The sequence below is a fragment of the Etheostoma cragini genome, chromosome 18, assembly GCF_013103735.1.
Source record: "Etheostoma cragini isolate CJK2018 chromosome 18, CSU_Ecrag_1.0, whole genome shotgun sequence".
In the NCBI taxonomy this organism is placed as follows: Eukaryota; Metazoa; Chordata; class Actinopteri; order Perciformes; family Percidae; genus Etheostoma; species Etheostoma cragini.
The window spans coordinates 5,470,095-5,493,067 of NC_048424.1; the positions used below are offsets into that span (position 1 = coordinate 5,470,095).

A 22,973-nucleotide genomic window follows, 5' to 3' on the forward strand; every position below is an offset into this window, starting at 1 on the left:
ATAATAAGAATTGTTGACATGATTTTCTAAATCATGTTTTAATGTTAATATCTGTGGATGGCTATCTTAGTGACTACCTTACCTATAAGCCAGTGTGCTTATGACCAATGTTTTTTTTCTCTACTAATCATATATGTTGGATTCATGTCAATACATATTCATTTTCTTGGAAACTTATAATCAACAATAATTTGGTGGCCCCCCTGCAGTTACTGTGAGGACCACCTAGGGGTCCCGGACCCCCTGTTGAAGATCTCTGAGCTATGGGATCACTTATAAAAACTCTGTGCTTTAGTGTGGTACTCTATCTACTCAATTCAAAAGCAATCATTTACCGGTCTAAATGGAAAATACATGTCTTCCTGGTCAAAGGTCGTTTTAGTTTAATAATTCTTAATACTGATTGATCTGCTTCCTTGAATTATGCTGCTGTGTTTGATGCAGAACGGCCTGCTCTAAATCAAATGACTTCTTGAAAACAATATTGTATGCTTTCAATTATGGAAAAAGCGTTCTTTCTATGGGAACTTGGGGTTTATAGTCTTTTATCTTGCTTTTATAAAGTTTTTTGCTGCTGAGTCCTTTTACCTTCATGATAATCTTTTCTTCCTCTCTGCACATAAGCTCTGTCCAGTAATATGGTGTCTGACTGACATCTAGTGGTCCAAATTAAAAATGAATCTTTGTTCTGCAGTCTCACCCTCCGTCAGAGACACATATATACAGTATATATATATATATATATATATATATATATATATATATATATATATATATATATATATACGTGTGAAATACAGCATTGAAAGTAGCCTACTGCTTCATATAAACATGGCAATAGTAAAATGTTACTAGTAACTATTAGTGTCAAATAAATGTAGTTAAGTTAAATACTTTCCTCTAAAAGTGGTGGAATGTAACTCAGTACATTTACTCAAGTACTCAAGCACAATTTCCACATTTCTTGTACTTGTTTACATGCTTAGATATTGTTTGTATATACTGTGAACTTACTACTTAAGTCACATTTTAAATACAGGACCTTCCGTGTAATGGAGTAGACTTTGGTATTTTCACTTATACTTTAGAAGATCTTCTTCTCTACTTCTTCCACCACTGCCCTCTGTTAATGTAAAGTAACCCTAGAAGTAACGGAAATACAGGTAATGTACACAGTGTGTCTAAATTGTATTTAAGTACAGTACTTTAGTAAATATACTTATAGTCCACAGCAGCACATGACAAACATGTTATGGACCTTCTTTTTTTAATCCATAGCAAATCCAGAAGGTGGCAGTAATGCAGCTGCAGGCTGCCGTTAATTGTCAAAGAAGAAGAAGAAGGCCGTTTTCTTCTTCCCTGCCTTTAACTGTCTATGGTGTACCGACACTCCCATCCCCCTCCTCGTGCCCCTCCCCCTCCGCTACATGAACAGAAGAGGCTCCATTTTGTTTGGTTTTTGCGGTCACACAGTCGACACAGCCTGCGAGGAAACAACGTCAAAGCCGTTTAAAAGGTATCTGTACGCGATTAAAATGTATTATAGCACAACTAAGCAATTAGCGTTTAAAAAAAAAATAATCTTAAACGTTATCTGTCGTGTATAAGTGTTAACGTTACCTCAAATTAGCGCGAGACATGGCGTAGTAAAATTAGGTCGCTAGCTATCTTTAGGCCCCACAGTTGTCGGGCTCTTAACGTTAGCTTGCTTCATAAACGAAACCCTGTCAAGTAACGTAAATAACTGCATTTTTACAGTTAGGTTGCCGGTATTTATCATCCTGTGTTATTTAAATGTGTGACATAATGTACAGAGCTAACGTTAACGTCTGTTTGCAGATAACCGTTACCAACGACACCAACAATGAGCGGTTGTCGTATTTTCATTGGCCGTTTGAGCCCATCGGCCAGAGAGAAGGATGTGGAGAGGTTCTTCAAAGGATACGGCCGCATTCGAGATATCGACCTAAAGAGAGGATTTGGGTTTGTGGTGAGTCAGTAGCAACATGGAAATGGGCTAGGATGGCTTTAATATGCCGAGAATGACTCCCAACTGTACATTCAAATAATGTTATACGTCGCTTTAGCTTGTAACACTGTCAGGGTAAAAAAAAAAACGATGTTTGTTCCAAAAAGATTGAACACATTCTCATTCAGTGCGTTTTTATTTTCATGACTATTTACATTGTAGATTCTCACGGAAGGCATCGAAACTATGAATGAACACATGTGTTATTATTTACTTAACAAAAAGTGTGAAATAACTGAAAACCTGTCTTATATTCTAGTTTCTTCAAAGTAGCCACCCCTTTCTCTGCTTTGCACACTCTTGGCATTCTCTTGATGAGCTTCAAGAGGAAACGCTAGTCACCTAAAATGGTTTCCCAACAGTCTCGAAGGAGTTCCCAGAGATGCTTAGCACTTGTTGGCCCTTTTGCCTTCACTCTGCGGTCCAGCTCACCTCAAACCATCTTGATTGGGTTCAGGTCTGGTGACTGTGGAGGCGCAGCACTCCATCGCTCTCCTTTTTGGTCAAATACTCCTTACAAAGCCTGTAGGTGTTTTGGGTCATTGTCCTGTTGAAAAATAAACGATGGTCCAACTAAACGCAAACCGGATGGCATGTTGCTGCAGGATGCTGTGGTAGCCATGCTGGTTCAGTTTGCCTTCAATTTTAAATAAATCCAACAGTGGATTGGGGAGACTGCGAGACTGTTGGCAAAGCACCATCACACCTCCTCCTCCATGCTTCACGGTGGGAACCAAGCATGTGGAATCCATTTTGTCACCTTTTGTGTCGCACAAAGACACGACGGTTGCAACCAAAGATCTCAAATTTTGACCAGTCAGACCAAAGAACAGATTTCCACTGGTCTATTGTGTTTCTTGCCCGAACAAATCTCTTCTGCTTGTTGCCTCTCCTTAGCAGTGGTTTCCTAGCAGCTATTTGACCGTGAAGGCCTGATTCACGCAGTCTCCAAAACATTTGTTCTAGAGATGTGTCTACTGAAAGAATTCTGTTTGGTATTCATCTGGTCTCTAACCTGAGCTAGTGGTTAACCTGTGATTTCCTGCGATTTGCTGCGTTGACTGACCGTCAATTCTTAAAGTAATAATGGCCACTCCTTTCTCTTTACTTAGCTGATTGGTTCTTGCCATAATATGAATTCTAACAGTTCTCCAATAGGGCTGTTGGCTGTGTATAAACCTGACTTCTGCACAACTCAACTGATGGCCCAACTCCATTAATAAGGCAAGAAGTTCCACTAATTAACCCTGACAAGGCCCACCTGTTTAGTGAAAACCATTTCAGGTCACTACCTCATGAAGCTCATTGAGAGAACACCAATGGTTTTCAGCGCTGCCAAAAAAGCAAAGGGTGGCTACTTTGAAGAAACTAGAATATAAGATTTTTTCAGTTATTTCAGTTTTTCACATGTATTGTACATTACATTTGCAAAATTTTTGCTGAAAGGTAAGTGATTTTCATGTCAAGCTGACGTTATGTGACGCTATCTTTAACGTTCTCAACCTGGCATCTACTGTGAATGACGCTGGGTTGGAGGGGCCGGGGGGAGCCCACTCAGTAATTTTTAATTTGGATTGCAGTAACCATTTGAAAGGCTAGCTGTCATTATTACATATTGGGAGTTTTTTTTTGTTTTTTAAGCTAAGGGAAGAATGGCTGTACTGCTATATATTTAAAATAGTTTGGTGCTGATCTACGCTCACATTTTAAGAATGATACATTAATGGGTTATTTAAAAAAAAATAGTGCTGTTGTAAATGTTGTGTTCGGTTATAGGAGTTTGATGACCCCAGAGATGCTGAAGATGCCGTTTATGAGCTTGATGGCAAAGAGTTGTGCAATGAAAGGTAGGAATTTCTAGTACATGATTTAAATAAAAAATCTGGATTACCTAATATTCCTTCTCTTCCTCGGTCTGTTACCACTGAAATTGTGTTTATTTTCTTTTATAAGTGAACCTTTACTTTAATTTCAGGGTGACCATTGAACACGCCCGTGTACGTCTGCGTGGCGGCCGTGGCAGAGGAAGTGGTGGTAGTGCAGGAGGACGTTTCTCTGATCGCTATGGCAGAGGTTCCCAGAACAGTCGGAGGTAAAGTGTTTACTCCACCCACAGTTTTGGAAACACGTCACCTGCTTTATGATGATGCGTACGTTTTTTAGTTGATTAACTTCAAATTAGGGCTGCATGATTAATCTAATGGCAATCACAATGTCACTCAGAGATTACATTACTGCAGAAATTGTGATTAGAGTAAAAAATGTGTGCTGTGTGCACTCCCTGTTGTAACACCCTTTACTTTATAGTACTCATCTTGAATGTCATTGTTTATAAGTGCGTACAAAATGAAGAAATTTAAAAAGAATTTGTATTTAATTTTCTAAAATATTAAGTTGGTAAATAAAATCCTTAGCTGAATTTAGCATGTTCAAGTTAAATTCACATTTCAAATTGTTTTATAATCAAACTCATGATAGTATAGTACATCGCAATATGACTTTGTTTCCAAATCGTGCATCACTAATCAAATGAGGAAGGAGCACATGTAAAAGAATAAAGAACAGTATGTTGTGTTAACGGCTTGTTTTAGGTGAAAGGTCGGTTTATTAAATTACTGAAGTCATTATTTTAGCCACCGTCCAAGTGTCTTGTGTTTTTATTGAGGTGAACCAGTTAAATTAGAATGTAATAAAATACCTACCTATTACCTAAGTGTGTATCTCAACCCCACAATGCTATTGTTAAAATGAATTTAGTCTTTACATTTTCCTTTTTGTTTCAGCCGAAACCCTCCTCCGATGCGCACTGAGAACCGCCTAATAGTGGAGAACTTGTCCTCACGTGTTAGCTGGCAGGTTAGTCATGACACATGTTTTTTTTATGCACAGCAAGTCTCTACAAGCTGCAACAGCACAAATGTTATCACCTTATCATCAGTCTGCCTCCAACAATACACACAAATTTTCATGCAGCTAAAAACAGAATCTCTGGAATCTAATCAATCATTTACTTGGCTTGCTAACATGTTTAAACAGTCAAACTATTATATTGTGATAAGGCCCAAATTGTTTTTTTTTATAATAGCCGCTTTAATAAAACTGCATCTTATGCAGTTAACTAATGAGTCAAAGTAACAACAACAAGCAAACACTTAATTTGTTCATTTCTTTTCAAATTTTAACCAATTCTTCACCCCTTTATTTGCCAGCCTGACTGTTGTGTCATATGGAAGAGCTCGCTTATGGTGGAGTTAACCCCTTCTGGGTCCTTCTGTCTGGGTTGAGCCTGTGGTGTCAGCCAGTCTATCCTACACCTAGTTGATGCCTGCTGGTCATGTGAGCGCTCGCTCCACACTAGAGGTGCTGGCGGCCCCTTCGCTCGCTCGCAACGCCCCCTGTCGAAGGCAGGGGGGCGACTGGTGTGTGCCTGAGAGCGAGAGAGAGGAAACAGAGAGTTGGCAGAGAGGAAAGAGCGAGAGTCGATGGTGACGGTGGTGGCGTATTGATCGATGGTTCGTTAATTTGAGGGGCTTCGGTCGATCGATATCCCCCCTCCCTTCCCCCTCTGGTGTTCCCGCACATCGCGAGCGAGAGAGTGTGAATTCCTCCCAGGTGCCCATGGATATAATCTGCAGTTATCCCGAGGTTATGGTGGGCTCGAAGAGCCTGCGGTCCACCCCAAAGGGTTTCACTCTCAGGTAGTAGTTTCCTCTCTTCCACCCTGTTCACTCTCTTTACTGAGGCAGGGTGCTGAGACAGGGGCGGTCCCGGCATGGAGCCCTGTGCCCTCCTTGCCAGGGAAAATGGGGCTCTCGGTGCCAAAGGCTGCCCAAGTGGCGCCACTGCAGTTCAGTTCATGCAGATGGTGTTCATGTCTCTGTAGTTGTAATGAGTCCAAGAATCACAAAGCTTTTGCTAATACTTTTGCCTGTCCACTGATAGCACTTTTCAAAATTGGTTTATATCTAAATTGGCAAACATACAATTTTCTAGGGTTTTGTATTTGTTATTTAGAATAAACTGTTGAAGAACTGGCTGATTAAATGGCATCTAAGGTTCTTGGACTCATCCTTCTTATCTGCAGTAGCCTGTGTAGTCCTCTCAGACAATCTAACCATCTCTCTTTTTGGGTAAATCAGTCCTGTTTTATGTCTCAGGCTGTGCTTGTGTCCCAAGCTTCTTCGTAAAATTGACTGATGTTTACGTGTGTAGGACCTGAAAGATTTCATGAGACAAGCTGGAGAGGTGACATTTGCCGACGCACATCGCCCCAAGCTCAACGAAGGGTAAGACCATTATCTTTGTCTGTTGGCATTAACTGGCTAAGGAACGTCAGGTGTGAGTCCTATCAAGCTTACATTTGCAATTTGAGTAAAATTTACAACAAAATAAAAATTTTATTCAGTATGTTGTTGGTGTTTTTATACAAACACACACACACACAAATTAATTTTTCTATCTTTTTGACAGGGTTGTTGAGTTTGCCTCTTGCAGCGATCTGAAAAACGCCATGGACAAACTGTCTGGGAAGGAAATCAATGGCAGGAAAATCAAGCTCATTGAGGCAGCCAGAAAGAGGTGAGCTGCTTTCCCTCACGCCTATGATTGGCTTCCACTTTCCACTCCTTTTTCATACTAGTATCCAAGATAACTTCATCAGCTGAATGAGATGAGTGGCTCATTTTAGATGCTTGATTATAATGACCTTGTTGGTTTGGGAAAGAGGTTTTGAAGAACATGGTTAATCACACTAAATGAGTTTTAATAGAGCTGGGCTCTGTGGTTAGGATGTGCCATTTAGTTGAAAATCTGCTGTTGGGAGGCAGCGTGTAAAACTAAAGTTTTTTTTTTTTGTTTGTTTTTTTTATATTACTGTGCCCTTAAAGCATTCCCAGAACACTTAACTGTTCTTTTTAACTCTAAAGTCACAGACACAGGAAGCCTTCTTCTGATTATTACAGATTTGTTGAGTTAAATGTAGTGGTTTTATTGATTTAACCTTTATTTAATCTTGCTACTAATTTAGAATATAAAACTAATTGTGCAAATACCTGTGCCAAAGAAATGTGTGTACTATACATTATATAAACATAGGTATTCTAATGTTCTTCTGTTTTCCCTTTCCTAGGTCAAGAAGTCGCTCCCGGTCTGAGAGCTCCTCTCGCTCCCGCTCCCGTTCTCGTGGCCGCTCTCCATCCCGCTCCCCCAGACGCTCCCGCAGCCCCGCCCACAAGGCCCACAACCGTTCCCGCTCCCCCAGCGTGTCCCCTGCCGGTGGCGCTTCCTCCCCAACCTCCAAATCAAAGGAGCCAGCTAAACGGTCCTCCAAGACAAGCAAATCTGCCACCCCGCCCTCCCCTCCTCCTGCTCAGAGAGCCTCCATCTCCCGCTCCCGCTCTCGCTCCCGTTCCCGCTCTCGCTCCCGTTCCCGCTCTCGCTCTCGCTCACCTTCTACTGACAGCCAGCGCTAAACGCTTCGTTTTGGTTTAATGGGAATCAACAGTAGAAACAACTTGATTCAACAGTAGAATCCGCTTGGAGGAGTTGACACACTGAAGCTCTTGTGACCACGTTTGAGAGCTGAGACCAGAGCTTTCCTCGAGTAGTTTGTTTTTCCTGTCTGGATTGTCATAACTATCATCAAGCTTTTCACATTTAAACACCAATACATTGTCATGCAGAAATCAGTCACTTATTTTATTCTCATCATATAGTGTTTAAATTAAATAACTTAAACGGAGGACACTTGTCAAACAGTGATGCTGTTTGTGTCCCCCTCATTGCCCATCCAGATTAAACCCATAGGTGTGTCGCACCCAGTTACTCCTCACCTCCAAATGTATACATCAGCTATGCTGCAGTTCCTCTGCTGCAGCACCGTGTCTCCACACTGACGGACCGTTTCTCTCACCAAGCCACCACGTTTCATCAGGTCTCGGTTATTGAGTCTTTGATGGTATTTGTTAGTTATTAGGCAGGACTTGGGGGGCCTTTTGTGTGACCACGTTCTTTACTTTTTTTGCAATACTTTTGCTCGTCTGTGGGAGAGTTTAAAATCACAAATTTTTGTCTGTATCATATGGTCCAAGTCCTTTTTTTTTTTTTGCCTTTTTTTTCCCTCTCCTGCATTTTCTGACCTACTGTACCTACCACAGCTGGTGTGTGTGTAATATCTATACATGAGGATTCTTGCACGTGCGATTTGTTTGATAAAAATTTAGAATCTTCTCATTGTTGAAAATGTTTTGTGCTTAAAACTCAAATCAAATCACCCACCAAAACTGGCATTGGCAGGATCAAGAACAAAAAAACTAAGTCATGGATCTTATATTTTCTGGTAGTTGACTGCCGAACTTATTTTGTTGGAGATGTAATTTTCCTTTTGAGGATAAGGTCAACACTTTAAAATGGCATTGCTTTAAAGAGGGCCGGTTGTTCTAGCATTGTAATTAAAGTTCTTATTTTTATTTTTGGGGTTTTGTGTACAGCATTGCAGACTTTTGTTTTACAGTGTATAATGTAATTCCAAGAATGCTTGTTGGTACTGTGACTGTTACTGTGGTTTAATTGAACGTGTAGGCAAGAGTTTGAAGGAAAAACATTTTTGTACGTATGGATTTTATTTTCAGTGAAAAATATGGATGTTTGTATTGTTTAGGAAGATGACTTAAACAATAAAAACAATTTTAACTAAATCATTTATCTCTTGTTTATCTGTGCTTCATTAGGAAACTTCTACAATGGTGTCAATTCAGACTGTACAATACTATCTTAAAAATAAGCCTGTCCTGCAGTTAGAAATAAAATCAAACGGTCCCCTCACAGGCTTCTTTCGACTTGTCCTCAGTGATAGCTGGCTGGTATGTATCTGTAGGTCAGACAGACAAGCTCATTACAAATGCAAACCACTTTACCAAATAAGTTACTGCAACAAAATCTAAATAAGTCCACTTTTTAATATAAAAATGCAAAATTTAGCAGACATCTGTAACTGGTAAGATACTGCACTCTGAACTAAATCGTGGTAGATGTCAAGATTTTGAGTTTATTTCTTTTAATTGTACTACATAATCTTACATTTAGTCTATTTCAACATATTTTGGCACCAGGAGTTTTGGCATGTAATAGGTCACCAGCCAGAATCCAACAGGTTTTGGTTATACAGCACACGTCTTTACCAGGGTGCCTCAAACATCTCATTATCTACTCGGTGGAACGGCACCAAGTTTGTCCCCCCCCCGACATGTTTTTCACAGCAAACATGTTGGCTTGTCACACCAGGAAAAGCACAGCTGGAATTGATAACTTTAACGATGGCTCAGTTCCATCAAGTGTCCCAGTAAGCTATTTCAGTGAGTCAGCGTGCACAACACCAGGGCCTCTCCTAAGTGGAGAGCGGCAAACATAAACGGTTCTGAACACAGCCGTATTTCCTACTATGACATGTCAACGCGTCTGCTGTGAAAAGGTCTATAGCTTGTTGTTTAAAAAACAAATCTATTCATCTTTCAGAGATGCTGAAACCAGGATTTAGTTGGCATTTTTTGCTTTTTCACATATCTCTTAAATGATTAATACATTAATACGTCTGTGTGGAATAATTTTTCCAGTCCAGAATGAAAATGTTAGTGTTGTGTGCTTTTCGAAGGCCTGTATGACTCACCTTTCTTTCTGAGCGTGAACCTTTGGTGACACCAGAACAGCACAATGAGCACCCCCGCCTCCGTCAGCTGGAAGAACACGTAGACCACGGGGAACAGGAACAGAGTGCCGATCAGCGCCGGGGGAAAGGCCAGTTTCAGAAGGGTGGTGCACAGCTGGATGTTCTGACAGCCTGTTTCCATAGCAACGGTCCTCCGCTCCCTTATTCATAAGCCATGGATACATTAAGGAAGGCAGCTTATTCCCTGGCATGACTAATAGGCTACTTATCATCACAATATCCACCAGAGCTCGAATTCTACGACCACATAACTCACGATTGGTTAAGTTTGAAGAGCCAGGAGATGATGTATCCGAAGGAGTAGCCTATGAAGGGCATGAGAGCACCGATGGCCATGAGCGGGGGAGACAGCACTGTGAGGATGGAGTCTTCTGTATTAAGGCAGACAGCGATGGTGACTCCCACAAAGCCAACTGTCACAAAAGTGAGGCCTACCTGAGAATACCATTACAGGAGACAAGCTAGATTCATTTGCCTTCTGTGGTTTCTATATTATCATTTAAGAATAATGTCAGGTGATATTCTACATTTTATTTATTTTCCTACATTGTCTTTGTGACACACAGAGCTACATAGGCCGTTTATTAAGGACATTTCTGAGCCAATCTTTTTTGTATTAAATGATTTGTAACTGTGATTTTTTTATTTTTTATTCCAATATCTTCAGTGTGAGCCAATGGGCTGACACAGACAATTTGTAGAAATTGGTTTTGGTTGATTATTTTTCGTAAACTTTCTTCTTTAAAAAAAAAAATCTTGAACCCTAACTAACCCTTTCAATGATTTGATTACTAATTAGTGCTATAACGTGTCAAAAATGAGTGAAAGTGAAATATGCCCATCAAAATCAGACAAAGTCCACGTTGATTTCCTGATTGCTTGTTTTACCTGACAAACTCTACAAAACCTAAAGATACTCAATTATGTATAAGTGGAAAAAAAGTATGAGTGCAAGGGTTCGCTCAATGAACAAAAACTGATCATTTGATTTAGTTTTACAAACCATTAATCAACTATTAATCCAACCTTATGACCCCCCCGTGTATGCTCTAACCTTTGTGATAGTCTTGGAGTACTGCGGCTTGTAGTAGTTGATGAGGATGCCCACACTGCAGGGTATGAGGATCATGACCAGCGATACGAGGATTTCAACGTAGGGCACGGAGTTCTGCAGGTCAAAGCCCTGGCAGTAGAGGTAAAACAGCAGAGGCATCATGCCCAGAGCCAGTACCGTGGAGCAGGACGTCATCACCATGCTGAACGGAAAAACACAGGTGTGATAAGTTCTTAGCCCTGGACATAACCTTCTGGCTGGTGCTGGGGATGGCGGGTCATTTCAGTCCCTCTAGCCCCAGCTGTGGCAGGGCGCATGGATGCAATGGAAGACTGGTCCAACGCAAGACATTGTACAAACCACTGGCCAGACTACCTTTTAGAGCCCGACCGATAAAGGATTTTTAAGGCCAACACCGATTTGATTATTTGGTCATTTAAAAATCCGATACACCGATATGTAGGCCGATATACATTTTTTTTAAAGCGTGTTACAAATTGTAAACAGATTTCCCTAACATAAGTTATTTGTAGTTAACAACAACAACAACAACAACAACAACAGAACAGAGGAACTTCAAAAATATTAAATGAAATATGACAAATGAAATGTGTAAAAATACAAACTTAAGATATGAAACTTCAAGTCCTTTGAACAAAAACACATTAACAAAAAAAAAAATCTGTATTGCCAACAGGGACGTTGTAGAGCGCCCTCTGGTGGACACACTATGCAACACCAACGCTCATAACAAGGTTGACAGTCCATTTTTTTTGTTTAATGTGTTTGTTTAATTGGACATATAAATGCCGATACCGATAGATCGGGAAATGCCTAATACTCCAATTTTAATCTAGCCTGGAAGAAAGTCCTTTAAAAGGACATCTGTAGTTCCATACAATGGCTCTATAGAGTTATCATTAAGCACAATTATGCTGCTTAGAGTATCAGAATCAGACTGATTAGAGACAGTGTTGCTGGGTTATTGCACAGGAATTGAACCTGGCACTGTGAGTCAGAGGTCAGCTGTTCAGAGTATAATGAAGATGACATTGCAAAAGCTTCAAGCATTTAGATGTCATACTTTTACATTTTTTTGTCATCATCTTGCAGCAAACTTGACAGCCTGTTGTTAAATGCATGGGTTGAAATGCACATTGTAGCCTCCAGGGGGCGCGCATGCAGGGATTCAAGATTGTCAATTGCATGTTGAGCATTATCTGATTCGCATGAGAGTTGCATGAATTGTTACAAGGTTTATTGTTATACTGCCCTTTTTATAACAGTAGCTGTTCAACAACCTGCCAGAGTCACCTTTATACTCTTTATAGTATAAGCAATAACTTTATATGATATTACAGGCAATAACTTTATATTATAAACCTTATTTATGATGCAAAAAATATTTTTTTGTGCCTGATGATAGTAATTATACAAATAATATTTTGACTCTAAGTGGCCTGTGAACATTTGTTATAATGATGGATTAGTTGAAACAAAATTCACAGTCAACAGCAGCAGGCGGTTGGGGCTCAGGAGCGGTAGAGCGGTCGTCTACAAGTGGAATGTCGGTGGTTCGATCCCTGGCCTCCCTGGTCTACATGTCCAAGTGTCAAGCAAGACACTGTACCCCAAATTGCTCCTCATAGTTAGTGTGAATGTGCTTGAATGTTTCCTTGATGAGCGGGTGGTGCCCGTAGTGTGCAAAGCACTTTGAGTGTTCTTTAAGAGTAAATCAGTGCTACCATCCTCATTAACACAGAACCAATTGTTGGCCTGTACCTGATGATGTAGCACATCCAAGTGTTTGTCAAATTAAAAAATAATCTCTCATTAAAAGGAATCTGTTTGATCAGCGTTGTTTTAGTCATCAGGGCCTTCGTTAAGGCCTCAAGCCGTCCTGTGTGTGCAGCCGGATGAGCTCCTCCGACAGATAGAGCAGGAATGTCCTCAACAGCATGCCGCCACGCCTAGTCCTTCATTAATAGGGTAATGGGGTGAATGACGTAGCGGTTGAGTAAAAGTGTTGGCCATTATCTTATTTATGATAATATCACAGTTGTATGATCGGACTGGTGATGTCCTGCAGGTCATTCAACTCTAATGATGACAGGAAACAAGTCACTTGTTATTAAATGGCAGGATGTGCTCTGATTGGCAGAGCACTTCACCAAAATCAATATATACAGTGCAGCCATACAGATGTACACGTTTTATGTTTGTTATTGGGACTATTTCTTTGGTAATTGGAAAAGATATATTGGACCAAATGGGAAATATTTTCATGTTGTATCTTTGCTCGAATGATGTGTTACGATTATTATGTAATCACTGCTTTTGTTTTGGTCATAGAACTTCAGACGGTCCAATCATTATCATTTCCACATGCCGCACATTATGAATCTCAGATTAGGCAACATATGATTTTAATGCTGATATTTCTGTACTTTTACTAGAGTAAGAATTTGAATTCAGGACCTTCACTTTTAAAAGAGTATTTCTACACTGTGGTAATGCTACTTTTTTACTTATGTAAGATTTGAGGACTTCTTCCACCCCTGCTGTGTACTTGTATTCAGAGGACAATGGACTGACTCATATTGGATCACTCTCCTCGTTTCAAATTGTGTGCTACAGTTTTACAGTGAATTCTCTGTGCTGTTAGGTGATTTAATTGGGATTATTTTAACCTTCCCTTGTCTATCTTCTGTAACTCCAGTGTTCACTTGTACAGTAATTGCCTCGTGTGTATTCATGTCTTTTTGGAATATACTGTATTTGTTGGTCAACAAATATGTCAGAGCAAACAGGTTGTGTGTGTGTGTGTGTTTGTGTGTGTGTGCGTGTGTGCATGTGTGTGTGTGTGTGTGTGTGTGTGTGTGTGTGTGCGTGTGTGTGTGTGTGTGTGTGTGTGTGTGTGTGTGTGTGTGTGTGTGTGTCTTACCTGAGGTTCATGTCTCCCTGCAGAGCCAGGGCCAGGATGTTGGAGAGGGCCCCTCCAGGACAGCAGCCACAGATCAGAACCACCATAGCCATCATTTCAGTCAGCTGGAACGCCTTCAGCATGAAAGGATAATGAATTCATATAGAGTTATGATGCCAATGATCTATTACATCTATCTATTACTGACAACATTGTCTAATAGTGATGCACCTGCGGATCTGATTATGGAAATAAAATAGATGGAAACAAAGAAAAACTGCAATGCAAAAGAGGGTTTTGTCTGGGGTGTAAAAAAACCGTGTGAACAAATAAATCAAGCAGATGACGAAAAATACACAACTTGCACTATTATTTTATCGCAACCATAATCATTATTTGGGGATATTATACCCCAGAGTCGGTCGTTGGAATGTTGTTCTGCTACGCCCTGCTATGCCCGGCTGCGCCCTGCTACTCCCTGCTGCGCCCTGCTGTGCCCTGCTGCTCCCTGCCACGCCATGCTATGCCCCGCAGTGCCCACTACGCCCTGCTACGCCCTGCTACGCCCTGCTACGCCCTGCTACACCCTACAGTGCCCTGCTATGCCCTGCTCTGCCCTGCTACACCCTGCTATGCCCTGTGGTGCCCTGCTACTCCCTGCCACGCCATGCTAAGCCCTAAAGTGTCCACTATGCCTTGCAGTGTCCTGCTACGCCCTGCTACTCCCTCCTGTGCCCTGCTACACCCTGCTACGCCCTGCAGTGTCCTGCTACTCCTTAGTATGCCCTGTCCCGCCCTGCTGTGCCCTGCAGTGCAGTATTTCTAGTCATAGTTCTAGTAACTTTACTGTTACTATAATTGCCACTGTTCGTCACACCCCCAACCGGCACCGGCAGGCACCGCCCACCAAGAGCCTGGGTCCGTCAGAGGTTTCTCCCTAAAAGGAAGTTTTTCCCCGCCATTGCCACTTTAAATACTTGCTCTTGGGGGAATTAATGGAATTGTTGGGTCTTTTTAAATTATAGCGTGTGGTCTAGACCTACTCTATCTGTAAAGTGTCTTGATGTACCTCTTGTTATGATTTGATACCATGAATAAAATTGAATTGGAATTGAATTAAATTATTTCAGCCCGTTGAACTCTGTGACCCTTGAGCATGATGTCTTGATAATTATCACATATTAATACTGTAATCAAATATGCATGTGCTTCAAACTGTATGAGTAAGCCTAGTAGTCATACATTTCAATCATCCAGATTGTGACTGTGATCCTGATGCCATTTTACAATGTCAATTCTGTGAGAATCACCATCCTCTTTTCTTTGCAAACCTGTGGGCCTGTAAAGCCATTGAAATTACACAATGGGATTTGAGGCTTTAGCTTGCTAAATATACATTAATTGCCTGGGTGGTTAGTGCATACATACATAAACAAACATATAGAACCTTGAAATGAAATAAACAGAAACAAATTGCCTTTATGTGAAATAGCAGTTACTGGAGAAAGCTGCAAGCAGGAATACCAGAGGCCAAGTAATCGGCCCGATATGGCTGCTACGCTAGTAATCTTAAAAACAGGAATACTAACCTTAGCTAGGCAAAAGGCTGAAAGAGGCATGACACCATACTGGGCCAGCGCTGCTATTGCTACCCCCTTAGGTTTCACAATGTGAGCCTGGAAAGAAGGAAAAAGACGTTTTGGTACATAAATCTTCATTGATTGTAAACGCTGTCTATACATACAGATGATGAACTTTAAACGGACAGATGTGTGTGGACAGCTTAAGTCACCTTGATCTTGGACACCTCCATGGTGCATCCTAGTGAAACCATGCTGATGAATAGGAAGACTATCATAAGTAGATTGATGATTTTCTCCATGACCGGCGACACAAGACCCGTGAAAACAGAGCTGGTGTTAGTAGTTGTCATGTTGAACCCAAAGCTTTGATTTTGCCACAAAACCGGTTCAGAGAACAGATCAGATGTGTAGGCCTTGGTGTCTGCCATGTTGGAGGAGAACGTGGGAGACTGATTTGTAATCTTAAAAAACACAAAAACATGGGCACACTGTTAGAGAAAGTTGGAGTAAGACAGCAAATAACTTTACATCTGAAGCGTTTTAAGACTCTACAGTGAGGAAAATAAGTGTTTGAACACCCTGCTTTTTTGCAAGTTGTCCCACTTAGAAATCATGGAGGGGTCTGAAATTGTCATTGTAGGTGCATGTCCACTGTGAGAGACATGATCTAAAAAAAAAATCCAGAAATCACATCAATCACGTATGATTTTTTAACTGTTTATTTGTATGATGCAGCTGCAAATAAGAATTTGAACACCTGTCTATAAGCTAGAATTCTGACCCTCAAAGACCTGTTAGTCTGCCTTCAAAATGTCCACCTCCGCTCCATTCATTATTCAAAATGGCCATTTGGATGATCCAGAGGAGTCATGGGAGAAAGTCATGTGGTCAGATGAGACCAAAATAGAACTTTTTGCTCATAATTCCACTAACTGTGTTTGGAGGAAGAAGAATGATGAATACCATCCCAAGAACACCATCCCTACTGTGAAGCATGGGGGTGGTAGCGTCATCCTTTGGGGGTGTTTTTCTGCACATGGGACAGGGCGACTGCACTGTATTAAGGAGAGGATGACCGGGGCCATGTATTGGGAGATTTTGGGGAACAACCTCCTTCCCTTAGTTAGAGCATTGAAGATGGGTCGAGGCTGGGTCTTCCAACATGACAATGACCCGAAGCACACAGCCAGGATAACCAAGGAGTGGCTCTGTAAGAAGCATGTCAAGGTTCTGGCGTGGCCTAGCCAGTCTCAAGACCTAAACCCAATAGAGAATCTTTGGAGGGAGCTCAAACTCTGTGTTTCTCAGCAACAGCCCAGAAACCTGACTGATCTAGAGAAGATCTGCGTGGAGGAGTGGGCCAAAGTAGCATGGTGTTCAGATACTTGTTTTTCTCACTGTATTTGTCCGTTTTTCATTTCTAAAGCAACATGACAATGTATAAATGAGCCTGGTTGTGACAAATGGGGGCTCGTCGATTGCTGTTGTTATTTACTGAAAGTCAATCATTAAATAAATGTCAAACCTATGAATCGACATTTATGCATCAGAAATACTTTTTCTTTCTTCCAATCCTATTAATCAGATTTATGATAAATAAATATAATGAAAATTGTAACCGAGTAGTTATACATCGTTGTATAGTACTTTACTTAAGTAAAAGATCCAAGTACTTCTTCCAATGCACATGCACAGCACATTCTGCTCTTTGTGATAAGACTGAAATATTCAGAGCATGACGAGAGTTAGGCAGCCAGAAAGGAAGAAGAGCAGGTCTTCTTTAGTGTTGCATCCTGCCCTTGATGGACAGAGAGCTCTGCAGTCAGCATGTTGAAGATAAACCTGAAGCTTAACACAGGCAGCACAAGGTCGGAGATATGTGACCGAGAACACACTAACATGAAACACAATACTGTGTGTGAAAAGAAATCCTTTCCACCGTTTTCTGAAGAGGTAATTGAAATAAAAAGCAAAGCAACTAGTAGAAATGTTAGAATCTTGAAGTCAGAAACTTGATTGTTTTAATAAGTCTGCTCACCGCTTTCTTCTACGTACGTTGTTTTCTTCAAAGTGTTCAATGTCTCTGCACATGCAGATAGGTCACTGTTGTGTTGATAAGAAGTGTTTTTCATCAGTGATCAATGGGAGCATAATCTTTCAGTTCATAGTACACATTATATGATCCTGAGAACTTTTCACCTAATGTTTCCTGTAGTGTAGCTCCAGAACGTTGTCTACGTCTACTGTGGATTTGATTTCTAACACTCTAATAAAACAACTTTAGCAGAAAACACACTGCAAGTCTGTTCATACAGTTGAGTCTTGCACTGTCCTGGTTTCAGCAAATACTATAGAAGGTGCTGACCTCACCTGCGCACACCAGCTACTTTAGCATTAGTGTACCAACGAAGAAGAGAATAAATTAAAGAGGAAACTTCTCATGCATGTTGCTCTGTGCCAGCACCAGAGAAGCTTGTGAATACTCTTGTGTTTGTTTGTTTTTATTCTTTTTTCAATTATTACTCTTTTTTATTTAAAGCCAAACAAACGCTTTGTACCACACTATCATATAGTTGCACACAGATGTAAGTATGTATTTAATACCAATATCTTTGTGGCTATTTTTTTATTTGCCTTGGCAGTGCCCAGAGGTGAACTGGCATCTCGCCAGCCACCAATCTACCCTCTGTACTCTGGTCCGTACAGGGACTAACCCAACTCCCTACGGACTGAGCTACTGCCACTAACATTTCTTACGAAGATATTATTTTTTATCATTTCAACTGCATTAATGACATAATTCATTGCTTACATCTTCTTATGATCACATTATAATGTTTCACAAACTGTTGTTCATACTGCTTGTAAATTCTAAAAAATAGGGGTAGTATTGCCAGCAAGATATCATTGCAAATAGACTGACAAACTGTATTAAAAAAAGAATTATGACATCAAAAGAAATCTAGAAATAACCCACAATTTTTTTTTTAATGCTTCCGGGCTAAAATGTCACAATTCACTGCTTATTTATACTTTTAGTGATTCAGCAAAAACAATTGCACATTTTGGCAGCAAGTTGCTTAAATCTGGCTAATCTGTAGACGCAAGAAATCACGGTGTTTGCTTTCTGCGAACCTCACTCTCCTTTGTGCTTCGATGCAAAGTAACCCTCTCCAGAGTTTGCAACCACATCCTCCCTGCTGACATGCTGTGTGCAGACAAATTACCTACACAGGGTTTCTACCATATTTTGTGCACCCATTAGAAAAAAGTAAAGAGCTTTATAAATGTGTCACACATTCACAGACAGTACACACTGATTTCTTGACTGTTCTGGAGGTGAGAAATGCACACCTATTCTTGGAGGTCAGGTTGTACAAATACACACATGGGTTCCCCAGAAACACACACGGGTTCCCCAGAAACTAATGCTTATCCCTACTGTAAGTGTAAAACTGAGAGATTTGTTTGCAGCTGCACACTTCACATATTGTGTTGTTACCTGTTGGTTCCAGATGTTCCTCTACTTGTCTCTCCTCCTCTCTCAGAAACAACATCTACTCCTTGTGCTTTGGCACTTTCGTTTTGTCAGTCACAAATGACATTTGAAGGCTAGGCTGCACAGAGGTGCCATCTAGTGCAACAGTTGACTTCTGCAGCTTGCAGATCGTGAGAGATGTCTTTGGCAAAGGAACTTCTCAAATCTGATTAACTGTAGCGAAACCCCCCCGGAATGAAACACTGCCAGTATTTAGGAGATCAAAAGTCATCTTAGAGTTGTTTTTTCTGACCAGGTTTTGTTTTGCATCTGTGTACAAGACCTGGAACATATTTCTTTTAGCTTGTCACCAAATTTAAGCAATTATCAACTTCAATGTGTGTTTCTGCAAGTACCTCAGATACATTTGAAAAAAATTTAAATGTGAATAATCCTCTCTCAGTACACTAGCATGCGAGAGAGACTGCAGGGTGGAGTTTTCTAAGGAAGACGATCTTGTGAACACCCCCAAACTCTGTGAATGCTTTCTGTTAGATTTGATTACTAGCAACAGCAATGAGTCATACACAAGTAAAGAAGAACATCTTTATTAGTATCTTTGTCCTTCAAGAGTTAGTTGTTTGTCCTAATCTGCTGCAATTTAAGATGCCACAGTGGGAATATTAGAAATAACGCAGAGGTAAAAAAAAAAAGTCAGACTAAGCAATGTCTAAAAGAGCCCCTCGCTGCCAAAAAAGGCCTCAGAATTTGTCAAGAGGAGAGCATTAAAAACACAAATGGATGATTATCATCAGGCGGGTTGGCGACAGCAATCTGGCAGATAAGCTTTAGCCAAGTACGCAAATTACGTGCATTTCACAGATTGTTCCTCCAAAGCTCATACCAGGGTTCCTGATAGCTTTCATTTGCTGGGCAATTCATGCTGTTGCTAAAAAGGCTTTAAAACCCATCTACAGCAGAGAATAAATGAAAGAGGAAACTCCTCATGCACGTAGCTCTGTGCCAGCACCAGAGAAGCATGTGAATACTCTTGTATATTTAAAGCCAATTGTCAGTGTTAAAGTCAGTGCTTTGAGGGAGTAACATCTACTAAAAAGTCACCACCACATGCAATAAATCTCTCCTGTCCTGGCTTTTCAAAGAGATCTAATATATAGTGGAAATACTACACGGACTGCATTCTGTTTGACTTGGTGAATAATCATGATGAGTCATGAGGTGTAGAAGAGTCTCTACAGTGAGTTGATACACCTCGGGTTTGTCATCTGATGCAACAATGAAGTAAAAATAAATGGGAGTAAACCAGTCCAGCGCTGTTCCACTAAGAAAAAATAAAATCTAAAAACAACAAACTCTGACACAAAATCCAAGTCTCACAATCAGAATCCACTTTATTTTCCAGGTATGAGGACTCGTACAAGGAATTTTGTTTTGGATCGTATTGCTCACAATGCACTTCCTCATACAAAACACACAACAAATCAAACAATATGTACACACTAATGTATAAACAGAAACAGAAACAATATAGACAGGCTGAGGCATTAGTGCAATGAAGAGTGCAAAGTATGTAGGAGTAAATTATAATTATGACAGTTATTATTAATTTCATTATTTATCCATGAAAATAGGAACTTAAAAACAAGTATTCAAAATAATGCAGATTAAACTTTCATTTTTTTCACTGAGAATGTACTTTATTACTGTAAATACATAGATTGTGTATTGCAGTTTACACCTTGTCAAACCTGTACATTCTTCCTAAACTACTCCCTGATGGTACACATCTGACAGTGCACCCCTCGCCTCCCTTTCATGAATCATGCACTGACAACAATGGCAAGAACAGAAAGAGTCTCTAACAGTGAGTACTGGAGCCCTTCCCGTGTAATCTGCAATATGCTGGAACGGGACAAATAGAGAGCGTTTTAATGGTTTACCAGGCCGGCCCTGTGAGGACATAGAGGGAGGGGAGGCTCAGCCTCTCAAGCCATAATTACAACCCAGTGCTTCACATACCTGGATTTTTTACTACTTTTTTCCTCTGCCAGCCCCACACACAGATAATCAATCTCTGAGTCCCCTGCAGCCTAAATATTATGGACTGAAATTGTGCTAAAACACTTCATAACTCAGCTAAGGCCTTGGGGGAATAGCATTAAGGGTGTGGCGTGAAGGCTTGGTTTCTGGGCATTCTGCCTCATTATACATTTATTTTTGGTAATTTTAGCCATCCCTAGAGGTCATTTAAATGCGATTGTAAAGCACAAATATAGCAAGATGCTTTCTCTCTGTCATCCATGAAAATGGAGAGGCTTCACTGCAGCGGATGCATTATTAAAGGCTGGCCTTATTGTGTTGTCATCCTTTACATAGGCTATACTGTTACGGACCATGTTTCTGGGTGACCCGGTTTGGCTCTGCTGCTGCAGGACATACAGTATAATTCTATACAATGGAGGAAACAGGAATGGGGGGGGGGGGGAGGGAGAAGGATCAAGGTCAGTGCAGGTCCAAAGCTGTGTGTGTGCATGGTGGGCAGGGTGTCGCCCGCAGCTGCCGTGGCCTCTTGACCTGATGAGAGAAAGAATGAGGCTTCTCCCGCAGCTTTTTTCGTATATTTTTTTTTCACAGTTACTGATCCACTGCTGCAGTGCAAAATAATCCACAGTGTAAGCTCCTTATCTACAGCACAATATTGAGAAAAAGGAAGTACTAGAGCAGATTATTTGCAATTTGTCCTTAGACCAGTCCCCACACTACATATCACAACCACCCCATTACATGTATATAAAATAATTTTAAAAGTATGTGTTGTGGAAAGGTTCTGCATCATGATGGCTATATGTCAGAGTATAATGGCTGTGACCAACCATACGTTTGTGATGAGAATTATCTTGATTAATTGTCTGGACAATGAAATATCAGCCAATATTTAAAAAAATGCCCATTAAATATCCCAGATGTGACCCTTTCCTTATTGGATGTCATGTACATGGAACTTTCAACGGTGCGCAGCCATGGAGCACCGGGAAAGACCCTGGACACTTGGGCCAGACTTCCACGTGCACATGTGTTTGGTCTCTTGTCTTTTGTGTGTCTGTTTGTGTGTCTGTTTGTGTGTGGGTTTGTGTGTGTCTGTTTCAGCATGTGTTGTTTTGTCTCCCTCCCTCCCAGCTTTCCTGTCTGTGTTTTTTTGTGTTTGTTTGAGTATATACAAAAATTAAAAAACAGTTGATCACAAAAACATATTGGATATTAATGTTACTGTCATATAAGAACATTAAACAATATTGAAATTTTAGTGATTGGAGTTAATTTAATTTTGCCAATTTGCTTGAAAAACTATTTGAACAATTATTTAAATATGTGTAAATTAATTTTCTGGGGCTGGATTTATCCATGACTAATCGCTTGAGCTCAACAGATATTGTCATAGCAATACAGTTGCAGGAATTTAGACTGTGAGTGGCTGCAATTTAAGTGAAAGACAAATCACCTGATTAGAACTGACTAGATGTGTAGGCTGTTGTTCTTGGATCAGTGTGTGTAGGTGTGTGTGTGTGTTTGTGTGTGTGTGTGTGAACTTTAATGATCCCACATTGCAGAAATGCACTTGTTACAGCAGCTCCAGAGTCAAAAAAGAGGAAAAAAGAAACATAAAAATAAAACAAGATAAAAATAAAAAGCTATACACACCTTTTACTTATTAACATAGCCTACTTCTATGATGTAGAATTGCACAGGATAATTGTAATACACACATGGTGTGTAGCCTTAAATAGACTAAGAAAAATATAGGCCCTGTAGTATAAATATAATTGCACAGGATGTTGTATATAGTGGGTGATGGTGACAGAGACCACATTACATTATCTTATGTTGTCAGACTGCCGTCCAAGGAGCTGTGTGTGCGTGCGTGCTTGTGTGCGTGTGTGGTGTTTTTCTTGAGTGTAATCTTACGATCCACGTGTCTCAGCAATGGCCTTATTTAGCTCATCTGACATACAAATTTGACTCCAACTACAATTCCCAAAATGCTTCTGAAGGGAAAAGACGCTGTGACGTCGAAAGCGAGCTAAATGACTCGTGGATATTGTAGTTAACCAATAACCATTGCTTTGTATTATGAGAATATTTAAGGAGCTCAATAGTATTTATA

At 40.5% G+C, this 22,973-nt stretch overlaps 2 protein-coding genes across 2 annotated transcripts; one reads left to right on the top strand and one right to left on the bottom strand.

The window, feature by feature from the left end:
• The first annotated feature begins 1,363 nt into the window (after nt 1-1,363).
• On the top strand, nt 1,364-8,622 carry srsf5b (serine and arginine rich splicing factor 5b). The gene is made up of 8 exons (XM_034900646.1): nt 1,364-1,516; nt 1,840-1,990; nt 3,806-3,876; nt 4,005-4,121; nt 4,813-4,885; nt 6,242-6,315; nt 6,500-6,607; nt 7,158-8,622. Exons 2-8 carry the CDS (start codon nt 1,865-1,867, stop codon nt 7,498-7,500), a joined length of 912 nt encoding a protein of 303 aa, XP_034756537.1. The 5' UTR covers nt 1,364-1,516; nt 1,840-1,864; the 3' UTR covers nt 7,501-8,622.
• An 82-nt stretch (nt 8,623-8,704) lies between these two features.
• Nucleotides 8,705-18,900, bottom strand: slc10a1 (solute carrier family 10 member 1). Its single transcript, XM_034900645.1, has 8 exons — nt 18,815-18,900; nt 15,522-15,773; nt 15,319-15,405; nt 13,751-13,863; nt 10,807-11,008; nt 10,009-10,187; nt 9,693-9,892; nt 8,705-8,897 (listed from the first exon to the last, which is right to left on the bottom strand). The coding sequence occupies exons 2-8, from the start codon at nt 15,738-15,740 to the stop codon at nt 8,836-8,838; spliced, it is 1,062 nt and encodes a 353-aa protein (XP_034756536.1). The 5' UTR covers nt 15,741-15,773; nt 18,815-18,900; the 3' UTR covers nt 8,705-8,835.
• Between the last annotated feature and the right edge of the window lie 4,073 nt (nt 18,901-22,973).

What these genes read in the sequence shown, in the direction of transcription:
- srsf5b (XM_034900646.1), top strand. Translation starts at nt 1,865, where the DNA reads ATGAGCGGTTGTCGTATTTTCATTGGCCGTTTGAGCCCATCGGCCAGA. An exon ending in AAAGAGTTGTGCAATGAAAG is followed by an intron (nt 3,877 to 4,004) that starts GTAGGAATTTCT and finishes CTTTAATTTCAG; the next exon opens with GGTGACCATTGAACACGCCC. An exon ending in ATTGAGGCAGCCAGAAAGAG is followed by an intron (nt 6,608 to 7,157) that starts GTGAGCTGCTTT and finishes TCCCTTTCCTAG; the next exon opens with GTCAAGAAGTCGCTCCCGGT.
- slc10a1 (XM_034900645.1), bottom strand. Translation starts at nt 15,740, where the DNA reads ATGGCAGACACCAAGGCCTACACATCTGATCTGTTCTCTGAACCGGTT. An exon ending in CTCTTCAAACTTAACCAATC is followed by an intron (nt 9,893 to 10,008) that starts GTGAGTTATGTG and finishes CTTATGAATAAG; the next exon opens with GGAGCGGAGGACCGTTGCTA. An exon ending in GTTCACGCTCAGAAAGAAAG is followed by an intron (nt 8,898 to 9,692) that starts GTGAGTCATACA and finishes TCTGACCTACAG; the next exon opens with ATACATACCAGCCAGCTATC.